General features: G+C 43.9%; 1 protein-coding gene across 1 annotated transcript in view; it reads left to right on the top strand.

Annotated features, from left to right (window-relative positions):
• TTPA (alpha tocopherol transfer protein) overlaps window positions 1-20,131 on the top strand; it is a 133,593-nt gene that overhangs the window by 74,890 nt on the left and 38,572 nt on the right. The window contains exon 2 of the mRNA XM_086965800.1: window positions 1,126-1,279. Within this exon, the coding sequence (XP_086821926.1) occupies window positions 1,126-1,279 (154 nt within the window). The remainder of the gene's footprint in view (window positions 1-1,125; window positions 1,280-20,131) is intronic.

Below are 20,131 nucleotides of genomic sequence, written 5' to 3'. Positions count from 1 at the left end.
TACTTAAGTGCACGATATACACGGACAAGGAAGCATTGGTAAAGCTTAGAAGTCTGTTTTTAATGTGCCAACACGGGCATGCACAAATGATGTTTACATGCTGATACACGCTAAAGTCAGACCTATTATTGTCTCTGCCAATGGTTGTTCTTGTTTGTGCTCTTCTGCTTCTCCTGTGGCATCACAGTGAGTCTTTCGTTCCAGGCACAACCAAGTAATGCTTCAGGAGTTGTATGTGATCCTGGTGTGACGATACCTAGGTGAGGTAGTAAGCAACATTAATTGGCTACGTTTTTTTTTAACACATCTAACATGTATAATGTATTGTCTTTTTTTAAAGACATGAATGAATTTTTTTGGACGCTGTGTTTTTGTGAACAGCATGATTTCTTCATAAAGCCTTAGAATGGTTGAAGTTGTACAGTCCTGATTTAAAGGCAAAAAGCAAACCTTAGATGACCTGCTTTTGTGTAGGTGTGCGGCACGGATCTTTGTGTTGATGTACTATACTACTTTGCTTCTCTCTCCTATTAGTCACGTTAACTCCTCAACGTCCTAATTGGCTGTGAACAGTAGGATGATCTGTTTCCTTCCCAAATTCCTATGGTGAAAGGGGCAGTGGGTGCCCTGCCTACTGGTTGGGTGTACAACCCTGCACGAGCCTTACCCCAGCATTGCAGTCACGCACCTTGAATACAACCCACAGACATCCACCATTGTGATAGAGGTGTTAGACATTCTGTCGAAACTCTGAGCCAGCTATCTCTGCAGACAGTATTCCTCACTGTCAATGGACGGGTCAGAGTAAGGACCAGTTGGCTCAGCATCCACCATACTGTGCTGTGTTATTTCATCGGCAAGTGTAAGTTCGACTCAGTAATACCCGTCTCCCTTCTATCTGTTCACTGCCTGACAGTAGAGGGCTGTTGAAGAATTGACCAAGGAGGCATGGTGCTTCTTTGTCTGCATGTTTATTTGGAAACATATTTCTAAAGGCATGTTATCTGAACAGGGAATACTATTATTTGTTTTCTAATCTAAATTTTTGGTTCATAGTATGTCGCGCACATAGTTTGGTTACAGTTGTACCACTCTACTCACATGCCACTTAAATTTTCTTTTCAGCTTTTCAAAAACTATCACAAGTGGAGAGCTGAATGTCCCGAAATAACTGCAGACCTGCGTCCATCTTCTGTGCTCGGCCTCCTGCGTAGTGGTTACCACGGCGTGCTGAGAGAAAGGGACTCCCAGGGGAGCAGAGTTCTCATTTACAGGATTGGTAAGCAACCGCTTCTCCGATTTGTTCTGTCATTGTTTTCTCTTTTTAGTGAGCATCCTTATTAATAATGTCCTGAGGAAGGGTTTCACCCCTTTCTCACCAAAATAGGAGCATAACTGTACGATATATTATGAAATGAGGATTGCGACCATTGGAAGTAAGACTTTATTATATAAAGTTAATTAAAACTGATACAAAATTGAAGATAAAAAGGCGTGCAAATAATGCTTGTAAATGACTAAAACAATAGGTTAAAACCAGGTAAGATCATTTGGAGGGTAAATAGTTATCATGTGTGTTGCAAGGACGGATTAAGGCCAGTGTCCACAAGTCCTTTAGTTTTACACTCTAAAAGTATTTGCCTGTTAGTTCTTCAGTCTGCTTGCGTGAAAATTCACCTCCGCTCCATTAGTCGTATGTGCTTTTCCCGCTATGCGGGGATGTTCTAATATTTTCCTGTGGCATTACCAACATTTCCCAGCTTCTCATCGATCAGTGCTAAGAATTTTACTAGCTTACCTTTCAACTGTGGATCGTCTGAATTAAAACAGAACTATCACAGCTTGCCTCCGTGTTCAGATCCCTCACTGGTTGAAGTGGTACTTGAGCATGCACAATCTTTCTCTTGTCAGACTGGGGCAAATGCATATCAGGTGAGCCATGTCCTCAACCGCCAATCTAGAGACATTTGCCCTTGCAGCCATGGTGGGAAGTGCTGAATGACTGGTAATTTTCCTAGTCTATGTTTCAGGAAATTCTCCTTGATGGTCCTGGAGTACCCTGCACTGAAATAAGGTTGTGGACGGAGCGATGCGTAACGGTAAATTGTCATCCAGGCGTGTTTTCTCTGTGCAGAGGTTGCTTTATGTTCTATTAATGACATGCTCCTTATTGTCTTCCACAAGAGTTTCTTCATGCCGGCGTGTGTGGTCTGGACTGCCCAGGCCTGGCTGAGACCGGTGTCTTTAAGGCTCTGATGTAGGTGTTTACTTGCCACTGTTCCCTGTTGAAGCTCCTGCCAAAGTAGATGGCTTAACCTTTTTACGGCGGTGTTCCTGATCTATGCCAGCAAATTATATACGCCCCCTGCCTTGCTAGCTGTTGTTTAATATTGCCAAATTCTAGCCTGATCAGAGCAGTAGATGATTATGAAGGGATGTAAAACATAATTCTTTAGGCCCTGATTAGCGTGCCATCCAGGTATGTGCATCTCTTCAGCTTAGTGCTTTACTACCGTATGTAATTGTGGGCAGGATTTTGGCTTGCGCAAACTGAAGGAGTGGAGAGAGCCTCTGACCCGTAAGCTGGTTTATTTATTTGCCTCATAGTTATCGCAAGGTTCGCTCCTTTCCTTTTCATCATCGCTAGCTGACTTGTCAACTGGCCTCTGTTGTCTACGATTACCCATAAGTATTTATAACTTCTTGTAGTTTGTATTTTGGCATTCCCATAGTGCCAGTTGTGGGGTTTTCCCCTCATCTTTTGATGGACACTAACTTGTTTTTTCCAGGTTTACTTCCAGAAAGTTGTCATTAGAGAATTTTTGAAGAGAGTTTAAGAGGCTATGCATACCCCGTACGTGTGGCTAATTAGGACTACGTCGTCAGCGTACAGGATGCTGGCTAGAGCCTTACCTCCTAACCTTGGAGCGTGTGCATTACATTGGTTGGCCATTAAAAGGTTAAACCGGGTTGGGCTAAGCACACAGCCCTGTTTCAGCCCTTTAGTTGTAGGAATATGCCTTGACAAGCGTGTGCCATCACCCAGTTTAACCAGGTATCAGTGTGAAGTGATATTAGTGTGCCCAGCAGTGCCTGCAGGATCTTCCAGTTTGTCAGCTTTTCCCAGAGTTTGGCTCTCTCTATGTTATCAAAGGCAGTCTTGAAGTCTATAAAGCACAGGTGAAGTGTTTTGATGATGTTGCCTTGACCATGAGTAATGACAGTGTTGAGTGGTATAATTTCTTGTTCTGCTGCCCATAGCTGAAGTTCTTCAAGTAAGGTGCCCTCAAAGTTTTTCACTTTGTCGTCTAGTAAAGCAACTAGACAGTTGTTTTAGGAGGAGATTTCTCACCGCTTTTATAGATGGGAGGAATAATGGAGTCTTTCCAAGAGGCTGGTAGTTGCCCCAACTGTCTGACTTCCTGGAATAGTGGGTCCAAGGCCCCTACCCAAAAGTAGGCATCCTGCTTAAAAAGGGCTGGGGTGGGTATTGGGCCCTGAAGCTCCTTCTCTCCTGCCTTTGGTAATCTGGCGTTTGATCGTTGCAATGTCGGCGGGCTCGTCCATTTCCTTGTGTGCTGTATCCATTTTAAAGTTGTTATTTAACTCGGTGGCTTCTTTAACCTTTAGGACACGTATTTCAGTGCACCTCCTGGGTAAGGCCCGATGGTTGAAGTGAAATGTCAAAAACTCTGACCATGCCTCTTCTGTAATGTATGAGGATAAGCCACCATGCGAAGGGCACATTATTTTGTTTACCGTAGACCAAAAGCATGAGCTATTGTGAGATTTGGAATTGTGTAATAGTTTCGCCCATAGCTCCTCTACCCTGGATCTTCTCTGTTCGCATTTCAGCTTCTTGAGTCTATTCCTTTGTTGTTGCAGGTTTAGATCTTCTGGTTTGAGCCTCAAAAGTCTCAGCGTTTTGTTTTAGACTTTTTTTATTACCTTTAATTGCTTATTTTGTGCTCCAGATGACAGATGCTTTTTGTCTACTGTTGAGAAGGTACTTGATAAACTTGGAAATTAGTTGTTCCCAATTGACAATTGGACATTTTGTGTGAGCATTTGGGTTCTTTAGTAATTCTTTTGTGACCTCCCCAGTGTTTAGTAGGGTAGATTTGATTATTTTGAGATTGATTGTATGGTTGGACAAGGGGCCCCCTAGCAGGGGCTCGAATGTAGGTGGAGTTGCCAGGAGAATGATTTCCTGTGCTCGTGGTCCCCCTGGTCACAGATCCTTAAAGTGACCACACTGTGGAAGAATGAATGGGAAATCAGAGTATAGTCCAGAGTTGAGGATGCCTTTTTAGATTAGAAGGAACCAGATGGTGGCGAATCATCAAAGAATCTGCCATTGAGGGCCCTGAAGTTAATATGCTCCAGGTCTTCCAGCAGGCGTTTGGCTGTCATGATCACTCTACATTGAGGTTTGTAGTTTTGTTCCGGGATGCTCCATGCCACGGACTGGGCCAGAGTCTCTCCGTCCTCTGAGTAGCCTAAGAGGTGAAGGTTAAAATCCCCTGAAAGCACCAGGTTAAGGGTCTCATGTTTTGTAACGTGTGTCAATATACAGTCAACCAGGATTTTTGCATCTTTTAATTTCTTTCTCTGGTTAATGTATATTTTGAAAATTAACACCTCATCCCGTTTCCCTTTAGTGTTGAGATTGATCTTGATCACATTAACATTTGATATGGAAGCGGGGGGTTCTTTTATTGCCTTTGAGATAGTTATTGATACGTAAGTTGCCAACCCGCCTGATAGGTGGCCATATTGTGCGATCCTGATTGCTGGCACGTGAAAACAGCTGTATCCCTGCATTTGAAGCAGTTCAGTTGTCCATGTTTCATGGAGTAGAATTATATCATGTGTTCTGAGGTATTGGTTGTATTCTAGGTCCGCAATTTTACCTTTTAGACCGTTTAAATTCAATGAGCAAAGACTGGTGGTTGCATTGCTCTTTCTAGTTCTTCCCAGGTCTTGCTTGATTTGTCATTGGGGACCCCCAGTCCAGTAAAGGTTTCAAGGGATTAGCTCTGGTACTCGACGAATGGGTGATTGTCAAAGGAACTGCTGGCCGTGGCTATAGCGATTGTTTCTCATAGGAGCTTTGACCCTGGCCCACTTGACTATTGAAGTTGTTTTCTGTTTAGGGCCACTATTGTACCCTATGTTAGAAAGGAGAGGAGATAGATATCCTGTGCTCTGATAGCCAGATATAGTTCTGCCTCATGCCTTTAAGTTGGCTTGTTATTCTTACTTCCCGTAAGGATGGTATGGTTGATATTAGTTGCAGAATGTTATTTCTGTTCAGTGTCTCAAGGCCCTTTGGACTTGAATTTTGGCTTCAGAGGCGTGATACAGTTGTTAGTTGGAGAGCTGATGAAGTTTGCCCTTGGGCGGTCTTGTCCCTGCAGTGGTCCTCCAGGGGAGTGGCATTTTCTTCTCTCCTCGTTGAAGTTTGATTGGGCTGTCAATTCCAGGTGAGGGCCGCTGAAGAAAGGCCCAGTATCCGCTGGATGGTAAAGGCGGAGAGAGATCCTGATTCTTCCGTTCTTGGGGCTTGCTTCATTGTGTCCGCCGGATGGTGATGGCGGAGAGAGATTCTGATTCTTCCGTTCTTTGGGCTCGCTTCAATGTGGAAGTTTGCTGGGTAGTTATTGGCGCACAGTTGACCATAGTGTCTGTGTCACCGTTCAAAGAAATTACTTGCTGCCCTTGTTTTCAATTGTTGCGATTTCTCTCGAGACTTCTGGATTTCTTATATAGGCTTGCCATGTAGTATGTACTTGGCCGTTTGATAGTCTGCTGGTGGAGGTGTGTGAGATTATGAGCGGAGTGTCTTGCGCTCCAGTCTGGAGAATTGAGACCTCTTGGTGGGTAATGTCAGTGGGTAAGCTATTTACTTCAATGTTGACGATGCTTTGTGTGGTGGCATCTATTGACCCTCCATTGCCACAGCTCGCTGCCTGATTCGGACTTGGTCGACTGCTCGGTGTTTGTGAATTTGAGTTTGGGCATTCCCAGGCAAAAGAGGGGCTGTATGGTTGGCTGTTTTAGATGTGGGGCCAGATGTACGACGAATTTTAGCATGAGCAAAAGGGTTAGCGACCCGTTTGCACATGCTAAAATTGGTATGGCCATGTACCAACTCAATTTTGCGAGTGGCAAATGAATTGCAACTCGCAAAAAAGTGTTGAGACTCGCTATTTGGAAGCGCGTTCCCTTCAAAATAGCGACTATCTAACCCATGTATGAATGTATTGCAACCGCAATTGCGGTCGCAAAACACTCGCAAATTACCACCCTCTTCAAGAGGGTGATAATGCAGTCGCAATTCCGAAGTAGTCCCCAAGGGACCCCTTCCACTTTGTGACTGTCTCTAAAAATATTTTTTACTGTCAGAAAGTTGTCCCAGGGACCACAACCTGCCCTTGAAAATGAAACGGGCTGCATATCTGGGAGGGCCTGTCATTGCCAATGAGCTCACAAATTGCGAGAGGCTCATTAAAATTAATGAACCTTGCAATTTGCAAACCCATTGGGAATCGCAAACCGTGTTAAACACACTGTTGTACATAGCAAATTGCGCCTCACAAAATGCGACTTGCAAAAGAGTCGCAATTTGCGAGGCACACTTTTGTTGATCATACATCTGGGTCCCGATCCTTTGCTGCAACCTTTCCTCCCGAGTTGTCTTCTTTGCTTAGCATTTAGGGCTGTTCTGCCAGCTTGAGTTGGTGTTAATCCTTCTGAGGGAGTCTTGTCGGGAGAACTTCTTATGTCGTCTATGTTTGAATTTTTTACATCTTTTCTTGCAGGGTTTTGTGTTTTGAGGACTTCAGGATCACTGGTCAGTGAGTTGAATTGAGATTTCCGTTCTTTTTTCAAGTCCTCAACTAGGTCCGTCAACGCCACATAGCTTCTCGACAATTGGCTCACAGACTCAGATAAGACTTGTATCCCGTTGAGCTCAAGTTATTAGATTGTTAAGATCCCCAAGTTTTTCGCTTATACTGCCCACATATTGGGGTAGGGTGTTCAGAAGTGACAATTCTATGTCCATCTTTTCTGATTGGTGCAGGAGAGCTTCCACTGATCATTGAATGGTGCTTAGAAGAGAGATGAACACACTTTCCCTTTGCAGCGGAGCTGTGTTGTTCAAAGGGGTTCTCCTGTTAGGATGCTTTCCCTTACTGGCTTTGCGGTCTCTGCCGGAGTTATTGAGGGTGGTCTGAGCAGGGGCCTTTTTGGGGAATCCTGCTAGTAAGAGGCCACCATGTCAGCCCATTCCTGGGTGCCGAGATAGGAGAGGACTTCTTGATCGTCCTCTTGCTTCTCTTTAGGGCCGGCCTCTATGCAGTGCTTAGGGTCGGCTGCTTGAGGTGATTTTTCCAACTGGTGATCTTGAAAATGGAGAGGGGCCCTTCAATGGACCTGGGGCCAGGGTGTGAATTGCATTTTCTAGAGCAGAAACTCCCACCTCTGGCTTCTTGTTGTTGCCAACCACAGGTACCATGCAGAACCTTTCAGGGATATGGGGGAGATGCTCTAGTTGGGAAGATTTACGCGACTGTCCATCTCTTGACGAGCGACTGTGTACTCTGGGGATGACATGTCTTGAAAGTGCAAGTGCATTTGTGCTAGGGTTTGCTTTGGGGTCCATCTGCTCCTTGGCTCTTCTGGGCTCACCCCTGAGATGGGGTCTTGGCATCCCGATCCTGGTCCATGGCGGTGGTCCACTCCTCTGGAGCCGCCGGTTTCAATGCTGTTAGATTTTGTGGAAAGTGCTTCTCTTGTGCTGTTTGCCTGGCTTGACATGCTGCAGGCAGTGAGGACAATGATCTAATGGGTTCCTGAAGACCTTGTATCCCACTGCTGGAGGAGAAGATGGAAGAAGCTGCATCTTTCAAAATGAATTTTTTAAAATAGATTTTTGGCTGGGAAAGGGTCCGGCGTGTCCCATGCTAGGCCTCATGTCTCGTAGATAGTAAGTTCTGTGTGGCTGGGTCGAGTGAGATTAACTGTGTTTGGGGCTGTACTTCCTCGCCTGAGTTCTCCTATGCCTTCTTCTTGCCTTTCACCCCTCTGGGATGTGGGGGAAGAGGCCCTCTTGTCTTCCCTCACCTCATGTCCAAGTCACGTGGTTCGCCTGGTTTCCTTGGCCGAGCCTTGCGCTGCCTCTGCTGCGTTGTAACCTTGACTTGAGGTTGCAGTAGTCCTTTTGATTGCTCTTCCGCCCCAGTGCCAAACGGAAGGCCGCCAAGGCCACTGGCATTTTCTGGACACTAATTCTCACTTTCTGGCATCGGAGGTGTCCTGAGTGAGGAGGCTGAGTGCGGTGGGGGTTCCTGGGTAGGCCGAGATAGGGGGGTGACAGAGCTCCAGACCAGCTAGGGTGCCTCCCTTTCAGTAAACCCTCACCACCACCCTGCTCACCCCGCCCTGCCCTGTCCCGATCAATGTCCTGATCTCTGCCGGAGGGAAGCCCCCCAGACCCTCAATGCCGTTGTGGGGAGGGTTGTTGAGGGGAGGCAGGAGAGGGGCGTCGTTTGAGTGCTGGGCCAGGCAGAAAGATCAGTTACGGGTGACTGGTGGGGTGACTTGCTTGGTTTTGGTAGCTAGCTTCCTTGTCAGAATGTAGGGTGGGGTCACCGCGAGGGAGCAAGCTGCCCCAGCCTACCACTGGTCGCTTCTTACCCACCCCCCGGCCCCAAGAACCTCCACAGCTCTGAGCCATACCTGCTCGATTGCTGCTGGTTTGCTACTGGTTACTTTGGAATCTCGTTGGCAGACTGAAGGCGGTCCATCTGCTGGTGCCGGAGTAGGCTCGTGTATGGACCGTGTATGCGAGGCAAGGGCTGGTGCTGAGCAGGCTTGAACCCGACGCCTGACACTTGATGCCTGCTGTGCCTGTCACTCAGGGGCCCCACTGGTTTCTTTACTACGGATCCCAGGTATCCAGCTCTTGGAACAGAGTCCCCTAGCCCTCTAGTCGTGGTGGGGAGGGTGGAAAATGCGGCTTGCAGACCTCAGGATCTCCGGTTCAAATCCCGGCTGGTCCACTCAGCCTTTCATCCTTCTCAGGTCGATAAAATTAGCACCATTCAATTGGGTAGCAATAAACATCTGTTATTCAGCTCCAAGATGCCCTTCGGCGTGAACATGGGCTTTACAAATACCTTTTATGCTATATTTACCTTTAAAGCGCTGGCTGTACATAACCAGATTTAACATACTCAATTTACTATTCTGAAAAGGAAGGAATCGGAGCTGACCTTGCCAATATGTGAACTCGTGACTTGCAGGACATAGACAGCTGCAGCGAATGTTGAACTCACCAAGCTGTCTTTCTGCCACTTGCTACAAAATACATTTTTAACTGGTAATAATTCAGATTAAGGGTTGCCATTTCTTTTCCAAGTGTAAAAGTTATAAAGATAACCTAATTTCGTGAAAATGATTTCCCTACACAAACGGTTTTGGCAGTTTAGCTCACTCAAGTCACCATTCAGAAGGCCCAAATTAAAAAATTAAATAAAAAAAGCAGAAGGCTATTTCGTTATGAATAAGTCTGAAATGGTGTAGCGCTTTGTAGTTAGCAAAGTCCTTCTATGTGGATGTGAACCTCGCAGAAAGGCAGCGTACACTTCATAGGATGATACCTCATATGAAAGAGTGGATCCAGATATTGAAAGGTGTGGTACAAAAGGGGGTGGTGATGGATGGAGCATCGGAATCAATCAAACACTCACACCCAGTCAAAAGATCTGGTGTGACCTGGACTGATTGAAGGGAAGAGATCAATTCACCATCTATTTTCCAACAAACAGATCAATATTCTTCACCACTGTATATAGGGTTATTTGCACATTCATTAAATTGTGAAATATGAGCAAAATCACGAGTTTCAGAGCTGAACCTCAATAGACTTTCAGTATGCACTTACGTCTTCATTTGTCAAACTTTATTTTGGAAGACCCTTCAGTCCCCCTACTGCTACTCTACTCGTCATATGGAAGGAATACCAGAAATCACTGCAAACCATTGACTGATGCGAACTCCCCTAATGACATTAGTTTTTAGCCAACTTAGTTGTACCACTGTGTATATTTCTGCTTTGTGCACTGACTCCTTCCCGGTTCTGCCAAGCATTTCAATTTATTGAAAGCATTCCTACATCTCCTGCAGGTAGGCAATCCCTATTCAGCATGCACTGTGCAGGGCAATGGCTGGTGGTATGACTAAATTAGCAAGGTGTAATGACTTGTTGGCTGGGTCAGAGGCATGCCAATGTAACCTTGTATTATTGAAAAGTACTGGGTAAGTGAGGAAAGCAGGCAGCCATTGTTGCAGTTAACTCGATTTGTGGAAGAGAGCTGTTTTACAGACATGGTGTATTCAATCCTAAATTACTCTCCAGCCTGCGAAAACTGAAAGGAGCTCGAATGCACTGTTATAAAATAAAGGGAACACCCAGAATTCCTATTTCTTTAGTAGTTGTGGATAAATGTGTAGTAACGCATCTTTAGTTAATTCGAAACCGTATACGCTTAAAACATAATGACAATTTTCATTTTTTTTTCTCATGAAACGCACAACATAAATCTGCATAATCATTTTTGTTGGAAAACAACCTATACAGTTTATTCAATTTCATAAGTGTCTTTGATGTCCATTCAACGTATAACCTGTTGTTCTTGTATCCCAGCCTTTGCTTCATGTCTACTGAGTTTCTTTTTTAATTTTAAACTCTCCAGGAATCGAACTACACTACTTAACAGTTCAGTTTAATCATCTAACAAACAAAAGACTCGATCATCTACGTAGCACTTCGAGGTCATTACATAAACTGCATTAAGTACATGTTTCATCGTCTAAGCATAACCTCACAATTTTCAGAGACATTGGTCAAGCACAACACAAACCTAAATCCTTTATAGACGGATAGCATAACAGTCTGCCTAAAACACCTGTCCAAAAACAAACTGCTGGATTTTGATCTTAATTTAACCAGACTCCGGTTGCTGCTTCACCACGGTCTTAATAAATGTGTCATCATCTGCTTCTGCCATACCCTTCTTAGGTCTGTCTCTGCAAGATATGCTGTATTCAGGATATGGGCTTTAAAAGCTCTGCCCATTTTCAGGGACTGCCCCTGTTACATGTATTGTTACTCCGAGCTTGTGAGCACTATTTCTTTCTTTAAGATGGAGCACTGGAGACCAGTGCTCATGGTTTACAGAGCTGTGTTTTGGCAGTAGCTGCCTCCTCCTCCTGCCTACTTTTGAAATGCACGGCCTGGTGTCACGGTCCCTGCCTTCCTATGGCCCTGCTCACCAAGGACCACAGGCAGGCTTTACTGGAAAAGTACATCTCAAACATTTTGCATACAATTCAGGAATCTGCAAATAGCCATTTAACTGAATTTGTGATACTGTTGAGCTATGCTATTTTTTTTGCATTAATGTGTGGGATTAGGAAATAGGCGATAGTAGGAGGAGCTACTTTCTTATATTTTACTTATGCGGGAAAGCTGAATCGCTGTACGATCAGATGCAGATCTGCATATGAAGGTAGTATAGGTAACTTTAAATGATATGAGGCTGAAATAGTTGAGCTCCATTATGTCCGATCTTTACAATGACATGTCGATGTCTCACCCCACCCTCCGCATCCCAGATGCGATACCGGTCCCTTTGGTCCTTGATTTCAATATGACTGGAGTCTTTTCTGCGGCCTATCAGGTGACCTTTAGTCAGCCGCTGCTCTGCCTGGCAACACAATATGGCATTCGTGCCCTACTCACCAGAGAAATGTGTTAAAACAAATCTCGTGGAAATTAGTACAAGAGATTTCCAAGTTGGTATCCAGATCCCTGCTGATCTTCTGGTTGTTTTTTGAAGATTTTTATACAGAGCTACCCTGACCGAAGGGCACTAGAACACATTGCATAACAACTAGATGTTTTCGATGAAATCAAGACATTACATATTTTTTAAGGTAGGAGATACGTGATTTGCCCGGAATCAAAGGATTTTGAGGCGAGGCCAGATTCAAACCTGCTTCCCTGGTTCCTGCTCCGGCAGCTCTAGCCGTTAGGCCATATCGCACCCATGACATCTCTCACAACACAGTGAAAAACAGCAATGACTTGCACAATTCGGTATATAATCAATTGTATGGAGCAGATTTCATAGGACAAATAATTATGTATGAAGAGCTGAGCATGAGTTCATCCAAGCCCAGATGCTGAATATTTATTGAGTTATTAATTCATTAGTTCCCACCCAATACCCCTAATAAACCTAGGAGCCCGAACCTAAAATACAACTTAAAAAGTAACTATTCCATAACTTACATAGTTAAATTAAATAACTAACCTTTAATAATTGTTAATTATTTCTTAACTTCCCACCCTATATCCTTACAAACCTAATAGCCCACAAATAACATATAATGAAAATAAGTCAGTATTACATAAATTACATAATAAAAAGCAGTCGTATAATTAAATTGAATGTATTAATTAATTCCTAATTTACTTCCCACCCTATCTCCCTACAAACCCCACCAACCTGGTACAATACTATCAAGCACTATGAAAAATTAAATAAAAAATTCTAAATCACTTAAAATTACAATCTGTATTTTAAAAACAAATAACATTGATATAAATAAGAGTAATGCATACAATTCATATATCAACAACAGTAAAATATTTAGAAAATTATATTTTTATCCACTATAGTAGAGAAAACATAATTAAAACATCGATATTGTTGAACACAATATTACTTCAAAAAAACAATATTCTTGTCAGCAATATTTGTTCACTACCATGTTTGTGTGCCACAATATTTAATTTCTGATGTTTCTATCTATATTTTTCACTTAATATTTTGTCCAACTGCTGATTAGTCTTCCTGTAGCACTACCATTTGGTAGATGGTGTAGGTGAAGGGTGGGACTGCATTCTCTGTTCAATGTGAAAGTGGCTCAGCCTTTTGTCTTTCTTCTGATTACCTGTCTGCTTGGTCTCTATAAAAGCGAAACCCACAAACCCACTTTTTTCAGTTCCAAGTTTCTTTATGACTTACGAAAGGAGTGCTCCACAGAGTAGTCTGGACTGCTGTGCAACCATAGCTCGTGTCTTCTTGATAGCTGGCTTTCCAGATATGGAGGAACTTCATCAAATCCATTCCTTCCAGCAATATCTGAATACCTCCCCTAAAGTGCCTAGAAGTGGAAGACAACAACTGCAGGAGAGCAGCTAATATGCCCTGGTGTCGGCAATCCACAGACTCTTATGTAGTTCCTCATGGGAATCGTGAAGAATGTGGCATGCTGTAAACGAGCTCTAAAGATTGGCAGTGTACTGAGGTGCTGCACCTGAATTGGGAATCTGCAGCATCGCCCCAATCATTGCTTCTGTCCCAGTTGCACCCTGACCCAGAGTCCAGTGCAACCAAGACCACAGCACTCCTGAAACTGTTGCCCCGGGGTCCTACCCGAGAGGCCTCTGCCAGGTCTCCACCTCTTCTCGAGTTTGGCCAAGCTAGGCCACACCAACCTGGACATGAACAGTCCTAACAGGCTACAATAAGCACCCACCTGACCTGTTAGGGAAGGATCAGCTCCAGGAGTGCAACACCCATTGAACTCACCGGGCTTCAGCCCCCCCGTCGTTTGTGGCAGCCCGGGGTGAGACAGATCCCGTGCACACACAGAGCCCCACCCAAACGTCTCACAGGTCTTTAAAAGACCATTTGAATGTTAATTAGGCCTTGCAGTTGTTTCACCCCTTCTAAGAGCCCCTGCAGCTTCACTCTGCCTACTGATTAAAGGTTTAGCCCCCCCCCCCGACATTTTTTCTTACCCCACCACCCCCTCCGAAATTTGGCTCTAGTTGCGCCTCTGATCAGCTCTCCCCTAAGCAGCCCTCTCTGACCACAGTGGCATTGCCTGATGCAATCCCTGAAATGGCCAGGGAAGACTGATGGCTCAATCTCATCCCAAACGTGGGTGAGGGTGCAAGACCCAGAGGAGCAGGGCTTTCTCAAAGAGGTTCCAGCCCCCATCATGGACTAAGAGGTCTGTAAGATTCAAGTGCACCAGGGATTGAACTTTTGGGCCATTTTGTAGAGCTATAGTAGGATGGACACCAGAGGCAAATGACCTGAACCCCCATGGTTAAGGCCCAGTAGCCCATTCTTGCCAGATGCACCCCCACATTGAGTCTTACAGTGCAGCTTTGACTAGAGATGCTGAGGACTTCAGGGAAGAGCTCATTTTATTTTGAGTATCAACCGAAGCAACTATAAAAATGGAAAGTATGGATTCCTGTCAAAGTGATAAATGGAGATATTGGAACTTTTGAAAATAAAAGTGTTCCTGGCCAGTTCAGATCGTGTCTAGAACCTCTCATTTGGGACAGCACTTTATGCCAATGATCTCAGGCAAATAAGACCTCTGACCCTAAGGGGTGAAATTTAAATTATCCTTATACTTGCACAAGGGTAGAAATCGCAGACCCTGCTGTTTATACAATGCTGCTTCTTTTTGATAGAATACACACATTGCAGCAAATAACATGAACAACCATAACTTCAATCATGCTGTCAGATAAGGACATTGTGCCAGAAGGCCACATACCCTAGTCAATGAAATTTAAATTAGCAAAATATGCTGCTACAACTATTGTCTATTGTTATAAAATAAACTTTTGCCTAGGAGTAAGGAATTGATCCCTATTGTAGTTATTTTCATTGTGGACTATTGTTAGAATTGGGGGTCTCTGGTTGGCACAGGTAGGTACTTGTGACAAGCAGGGACTCTCTCCTCTAGTCAGGGCAAGGGAATTACTCCCTCAAAATAACCCCTGCTCACCCTCTAGGCGGCGTGGCGCAAGCAGTCAAGGCTTATTTCAGAGGCGATGTAAGTTAAGCAGTTGTGACCATATACAGTAACCCAGTGACAACACTACAAAGGGACACCACACAGGTTTTATATAAAAAATAAGTTATACTTTATAGAGTTACTGCAAGACCAATAATGGACAGAAAGAATCCACAGTACTATCAAATTTCAAGAGTTCAGGTTTAAAAAGCTAAGTTCAAGATTCTGTGCGAGTCGGTAGCCTTGTCTGGCTGAAGCAGGGCTGAAAAGAACACAGTCTAACAAATCCAGCGGACCGCGGCGGTCCGGGCCCACTCAAATGTCGACAGACTCAGTCACAGTACCTTTTCCTTGAGGCGGGTGGCACGGATGTGCGAGCCGGTTCCAGGGTTCGTCGCGGTGTAGAAAAAGAAAGCGTTGCAGGTCACGGTGTCCTTCCAGTCGCGGTGCAGGCTACGGCTCGTTGATGGAGTCGGTGAGCTCAGAGCTTGCGTTGTTCGAGGCGGACGTTGTTCATTGCGGTGCTTCCAGCTTTACGGTGCGGTGAACAAGCCGGAGTTTGGGAGCTGGCGTCAATCAGTCCAGACAGCGGTGTGATTCAGGCGGTGCGTTGCAAAGCTTGCGAGGCGGTGCCCAACTCCGGTGCGGTCACAGGACTCAAAATCAGCAGAAGTGACTGCGTCGGTCAGACCGGTTCGATTCGGTGTAGCCAGGCGTTGCACGTTGCGGTGAACTTCCAGTCGCGGTGCAGGCTACGGCTCGTTGACGGTGTCGAGACAGAGTCGGTGAGCGCAGAGCTTGCATTGTTCAAGGCAGACCTTGCTCAATGCGGTGCCTACAGGACACCAGGCTGGTCGTGAGAGTCGGTCACAGCTCCCTGCCTCTGTAGCCACTGGAACAGCAGCAATTCACAAAGGCTGGTGAAGTCCACTGGTCCTGGGACTTCGGTTTGGGGGCAAGCTCTCTTCCAAGCCCTTGGAGATCTTTGCACAAGTTGAAAATTAAAGGTAAAGTCCACAAAGTCCTTTCTCCTCTCTTTGGCAGTCAGACAACCACTGCAGGCCAATCCCCCAAGCAGCACTTCAGCTTGGGAATAGTCTCTCGTCAGTTTCTTCAGGTTCCTTCTCCTCAGCAGAGGTTTCGTCTTGTCAGTTCAAGGAGTGATCTAATTTCATGGGATCAGGGTCCCAATACTTATACCCTGAAATCCTTTGTTCTCTGAGGGGAGAGGGGCCTTTGCCCAGTTCAAGCCAGTTCTGAAGCACTCTGTTTACCAGATTTCTCCTTCCCTTTCACAGCACAGGGCAGGCACCTCAGACGCCCCACAGGAGGTGGAGCCAGCTTTGTGGAAGGAGAGTACAGTCCTGGAGCACTTTGTTGACAGTCTTCCTCCTCTTCTTTCAGTGTACAGGGCAGAGACATCAGACACACCACAGGGGGTGGAGCCAGCATTGTAGAGGGAAGGCCTAGCCCTATTCATGTCCCAGGTGCAAATCCTCCCTCACATCTGGATGCAGATCTCCCTATTCACCACCGGGCTGCCCCAACCTATCTCCTGGAATTCCCCAGTACTGTCACACACAAACCCAGACAAGGAATACACAACCTAGCAGAGGCGGGCTCAAATGGTTAGGCAAGCAAATACCTACTTTCTAAAAGTGGTATTTGCAAACACAGAATATTAAAATTAACTTTACTAAAAGATGTATTTTATTATTCTGGGTCCAGGCATACTAAACTCGAATTTCTACCATGTTCTCTGAGTCTGTTAGGATTATAGAATGTAACAATTCTAACAGCCCATTCTGGCCCATGGAGAACAGGTAGCCTTGCAATAGTGAAAAGCGAAAATGGCTGTAATTCACTATTAAGACATGCCACACACATCAGGGCTTGTCCTACCTTATACTTGCAATGCACCCTGCCCTTGGGCCTACCACAGGGGTGACTAATATGAAGACAAGGGAAGGTTTAGGGACTGGCAAGTGGGTGCACTTGCCCAGACAGCATGACAGTACAAGACTGCACGCCGGTTCTGTAATGGCAGACCTTAGATACATTTTACCTGGCTGCTTCTGTGGGTGGCACAACGAGTGCTGCAAGCCCACTAGCAGCATTTGGATCACACGCCCTGGGCACACTTAGTGCACTGTACTAGGGTCTGACAGTAAACCAAACATCTTATCAGGGAACAACTAATCAATACATCACTTTACAGTAGGGAGCACTTGCACTGGACAGCACTGGCACAGTGCCGAAAGCATCTATTACCAGAAAAACGCATGAGGCAACAGCAAAAAATGGAAGGGAGACTCGCGCCAATGGTGCCAGGTCTAAAAACTATTGAGCAGTGCATATACGAGCATCATTTATGGGGGAATCCCACACCTTTTTTGTAAAGATGAAGGTACAAGTGGAAGGAAAAAATGTTGTCTAAGCACTTTTTTACACTTCCCTAAAAGGGAGGAAAGAAAATGGAGGGAAAAGGAAGGTCCACAATAGAGGAAAAGTAGGCCTAAGGGAATGGGAGTGAGGAAGGAGTCTTGTCAAAGTGACATGTCACAGTGCTCCGATATCTCACTAGCTGACAGTGATAGCGCATCATGGGTCACCAGCCTTGTATATCTGCCATGCTGCAGAGCAGGTTGGGAGTGGAAGAGTCGAGCAAGAGAGCCAGAAAGCAAATGAGGATAGGTAGAGAGAGGGTAGGAGGAATCAAACCTGGCAGAGTGAGAAGTGCATTTGCCTGCTGGCATCTAAAGCGACCATGACACGTATGGGAGTAATTGTTTTTTTCATTTGATATAGAATGTCTATCTTAAAAGCTACATGACCAAATGATAGTCTGACCTTTTGTTTTGAATTGTTCACATTTAAGCTAGCATTATATGCTGATGATCTCTACTTCTGTACCTCATATCTCAATGCACCAACATCAACATTTCTCTTTAAGATAACCAGATATAAAAACATGAGTTCATCAAACCTGGAAGGTCATTTATTCTGTTCAGGCAAGTTCCTCGCTGAATGCGTTTTCCCATGCAGAGATCAACATAATACTATATGTGCTTTGAAAATGTGAGCTTGCCGAGGTCAGTGTTCACTGTGTCTTGGTAGGGTAATGTGAATAAGCTAAATATTTTTAGAAAAGTAGAAAGACAAGGGACTGTGCCTAATGCTTAATTCCGAGTGCTCTTTTGGTATATATCTCAAAGACGTGGGAAAACCCAATAAACCCTTGTAGGCTTGGGCAATGAATAGTTAAAGTGAGAGGTGGCTACAAGGGATTTTGTTAATTGATAAATTAGCTTAAGTATGATGTCTATCAGTTATAGGTTCTTTAACAAATTAAACCCGATGTATCCACAGGATTACTTTGACATTAATCAACAGATTTTCAGGTAAATATATTCAGTGTAAAACAATACAATAAAGAGAAGAAGCCCAAATCAAAAAAAGGTTATGTTTGAAATAGATTGTATTGAAATCAATCGCAAAGAAAATTCATGGGGACAAAAAATAGAACAAAACTTTCAACTAAAAGTCATGAAAAGCAGTATATCTATGTTAACTGGTCAATTCATAGCAATGCATCAGCTCCATAAATAAATGAGGACAACCAAAATCATAAATGTATTGTGGTATCCTTCGGTGCAAACAATCCTGAGGAGTTGAAGTCTTTGGTCGACGTTTCGGTCTTGTATGTTGTCATCTATAAGACCATCATCAGGACTTAACTTTTCATCAAATAAAACCCCCTATACAAAAATAATTATATACAATTAGTTGATGTATCGACACAAATCAATAACATCGGCAACTCACTATTTACATAAATAACCTAAAAATCGTGCTGTGTGCGTCACATCCTATTGATGGGACTCCTGGTCAATCTTTATTGTAGCCAATAGAAAGAGCTATCTCTTAGATTGGAATCTTCTCTTATCTGGCCAGCATGGTATGAATCTCTGGCTTATCATCAAGTGAACTCAAATTTAAAAAACATTTTTTTTTTATAAGACAGAGAAAAGAGGTTCTACACCAACGAGATAATGTTGTTGTAGAACCTCTGTTCTCTGTCTTAGAACAAATTCTTTTTTTTTTAAATTTGAGTTCACTTGATGATAAGCCAGAGATTCATACCATGCTGGCCAGATAAGAGAAGATCCCAATCCAAGAGATGGCTCTTTCGATTGGTTACAATAAACATTGACCTAGAGTCCCATCAATAGGATGTGACGCACACAGCACGATTGTCAGGTTATTTATGTAAATAGTGAGTTGACGATGTTATTGATTTGTGTCGATACATCAACTAATTGTATATAATTATTTTTGTATAGGGGGTTTTATTTGATGAAAAGGTCCTGATGATGGTCTTATAGATGACAACATACAAGACCGAAACGTCGACCAAAGACATCCACTCCTCAGCATTGTTTGCACCGAAGGATACCACGATACATTTATGATTGTGGTTGTCCTCATTTATTTATGGAGCTGATGCATTGTTATGAATTGACCAGTTAACATAGATATACTGCTTTTCATGACTTTTAGTTGAAAGTTTTGTTCTATTTTTTGTCCCCATGAATTTTCTTTGTGATTGATTTCAATACAATCTATTTCAAACAGAACCTTTTTTGCTGTGTGCTTCTTCTCTTTATTGTATTGTTATACACTGAATATATTTACCTGAAAAGCTGTTGATTAATGTCAAAGTAATCCTGTGGATACATCTGGTTCAATTTGTTAAAGAACCTATAACTGATAGACATCATACTTAAGCTAATTTATCAATTAACAAAATCCCTATTGGTATATAGGCATAAAGTGATACGTTAATTAATCTATTCTGGGATACTATACGGCTTGGAAGCTGGTTGATAATGCTCATTTCAGAATTTCAAGTTGCTTAAAGCTGGTGGTAGCAGTCCTTAGAATTTTGTGTTGTTACTATGATCAGTTTGTGGCAGGCGCTGGGCTTTGCATATTATAAATGTAGGCTATACTCACAGCAGGTTGCTTTCAAAGAGTTAGTGGTCAACAAAAAAGTTTATTCACGTTTAGCTGATCTTCCAAGACTTTACTGTTAAGCCCTAGCAGGAAAGAAATGTTGAAGGTGTTGGGGCACGTTTTGTAATTCGGATTGGAATGAGGGTTGGTTATCAACTACGATTCAAGCCTTCTTTCCAAGCTCGCAGAATAACATTGGGCCACAATCTGGGTA

This window comes from Lissotriton vulgaris, chromosome 4_1 (genome assembly GCF_964263255.1).
Source record: "Lissotriton vulgaris chromosome 4_1, aLisVul1.2, whole genome shotgun sequence".
Taxonomy (NCBI): Eukaryota; Metazoa; Chordata; class Amphibia; order Caudata; family Salamandridae; genus Lissotriton; species Lissotriton vulgaris.
The sequence above is the reverse complement of the archived record's forward strand: the minus strand, read 5'-3'. Positions and strand labels throughout refer to the sequence as shown.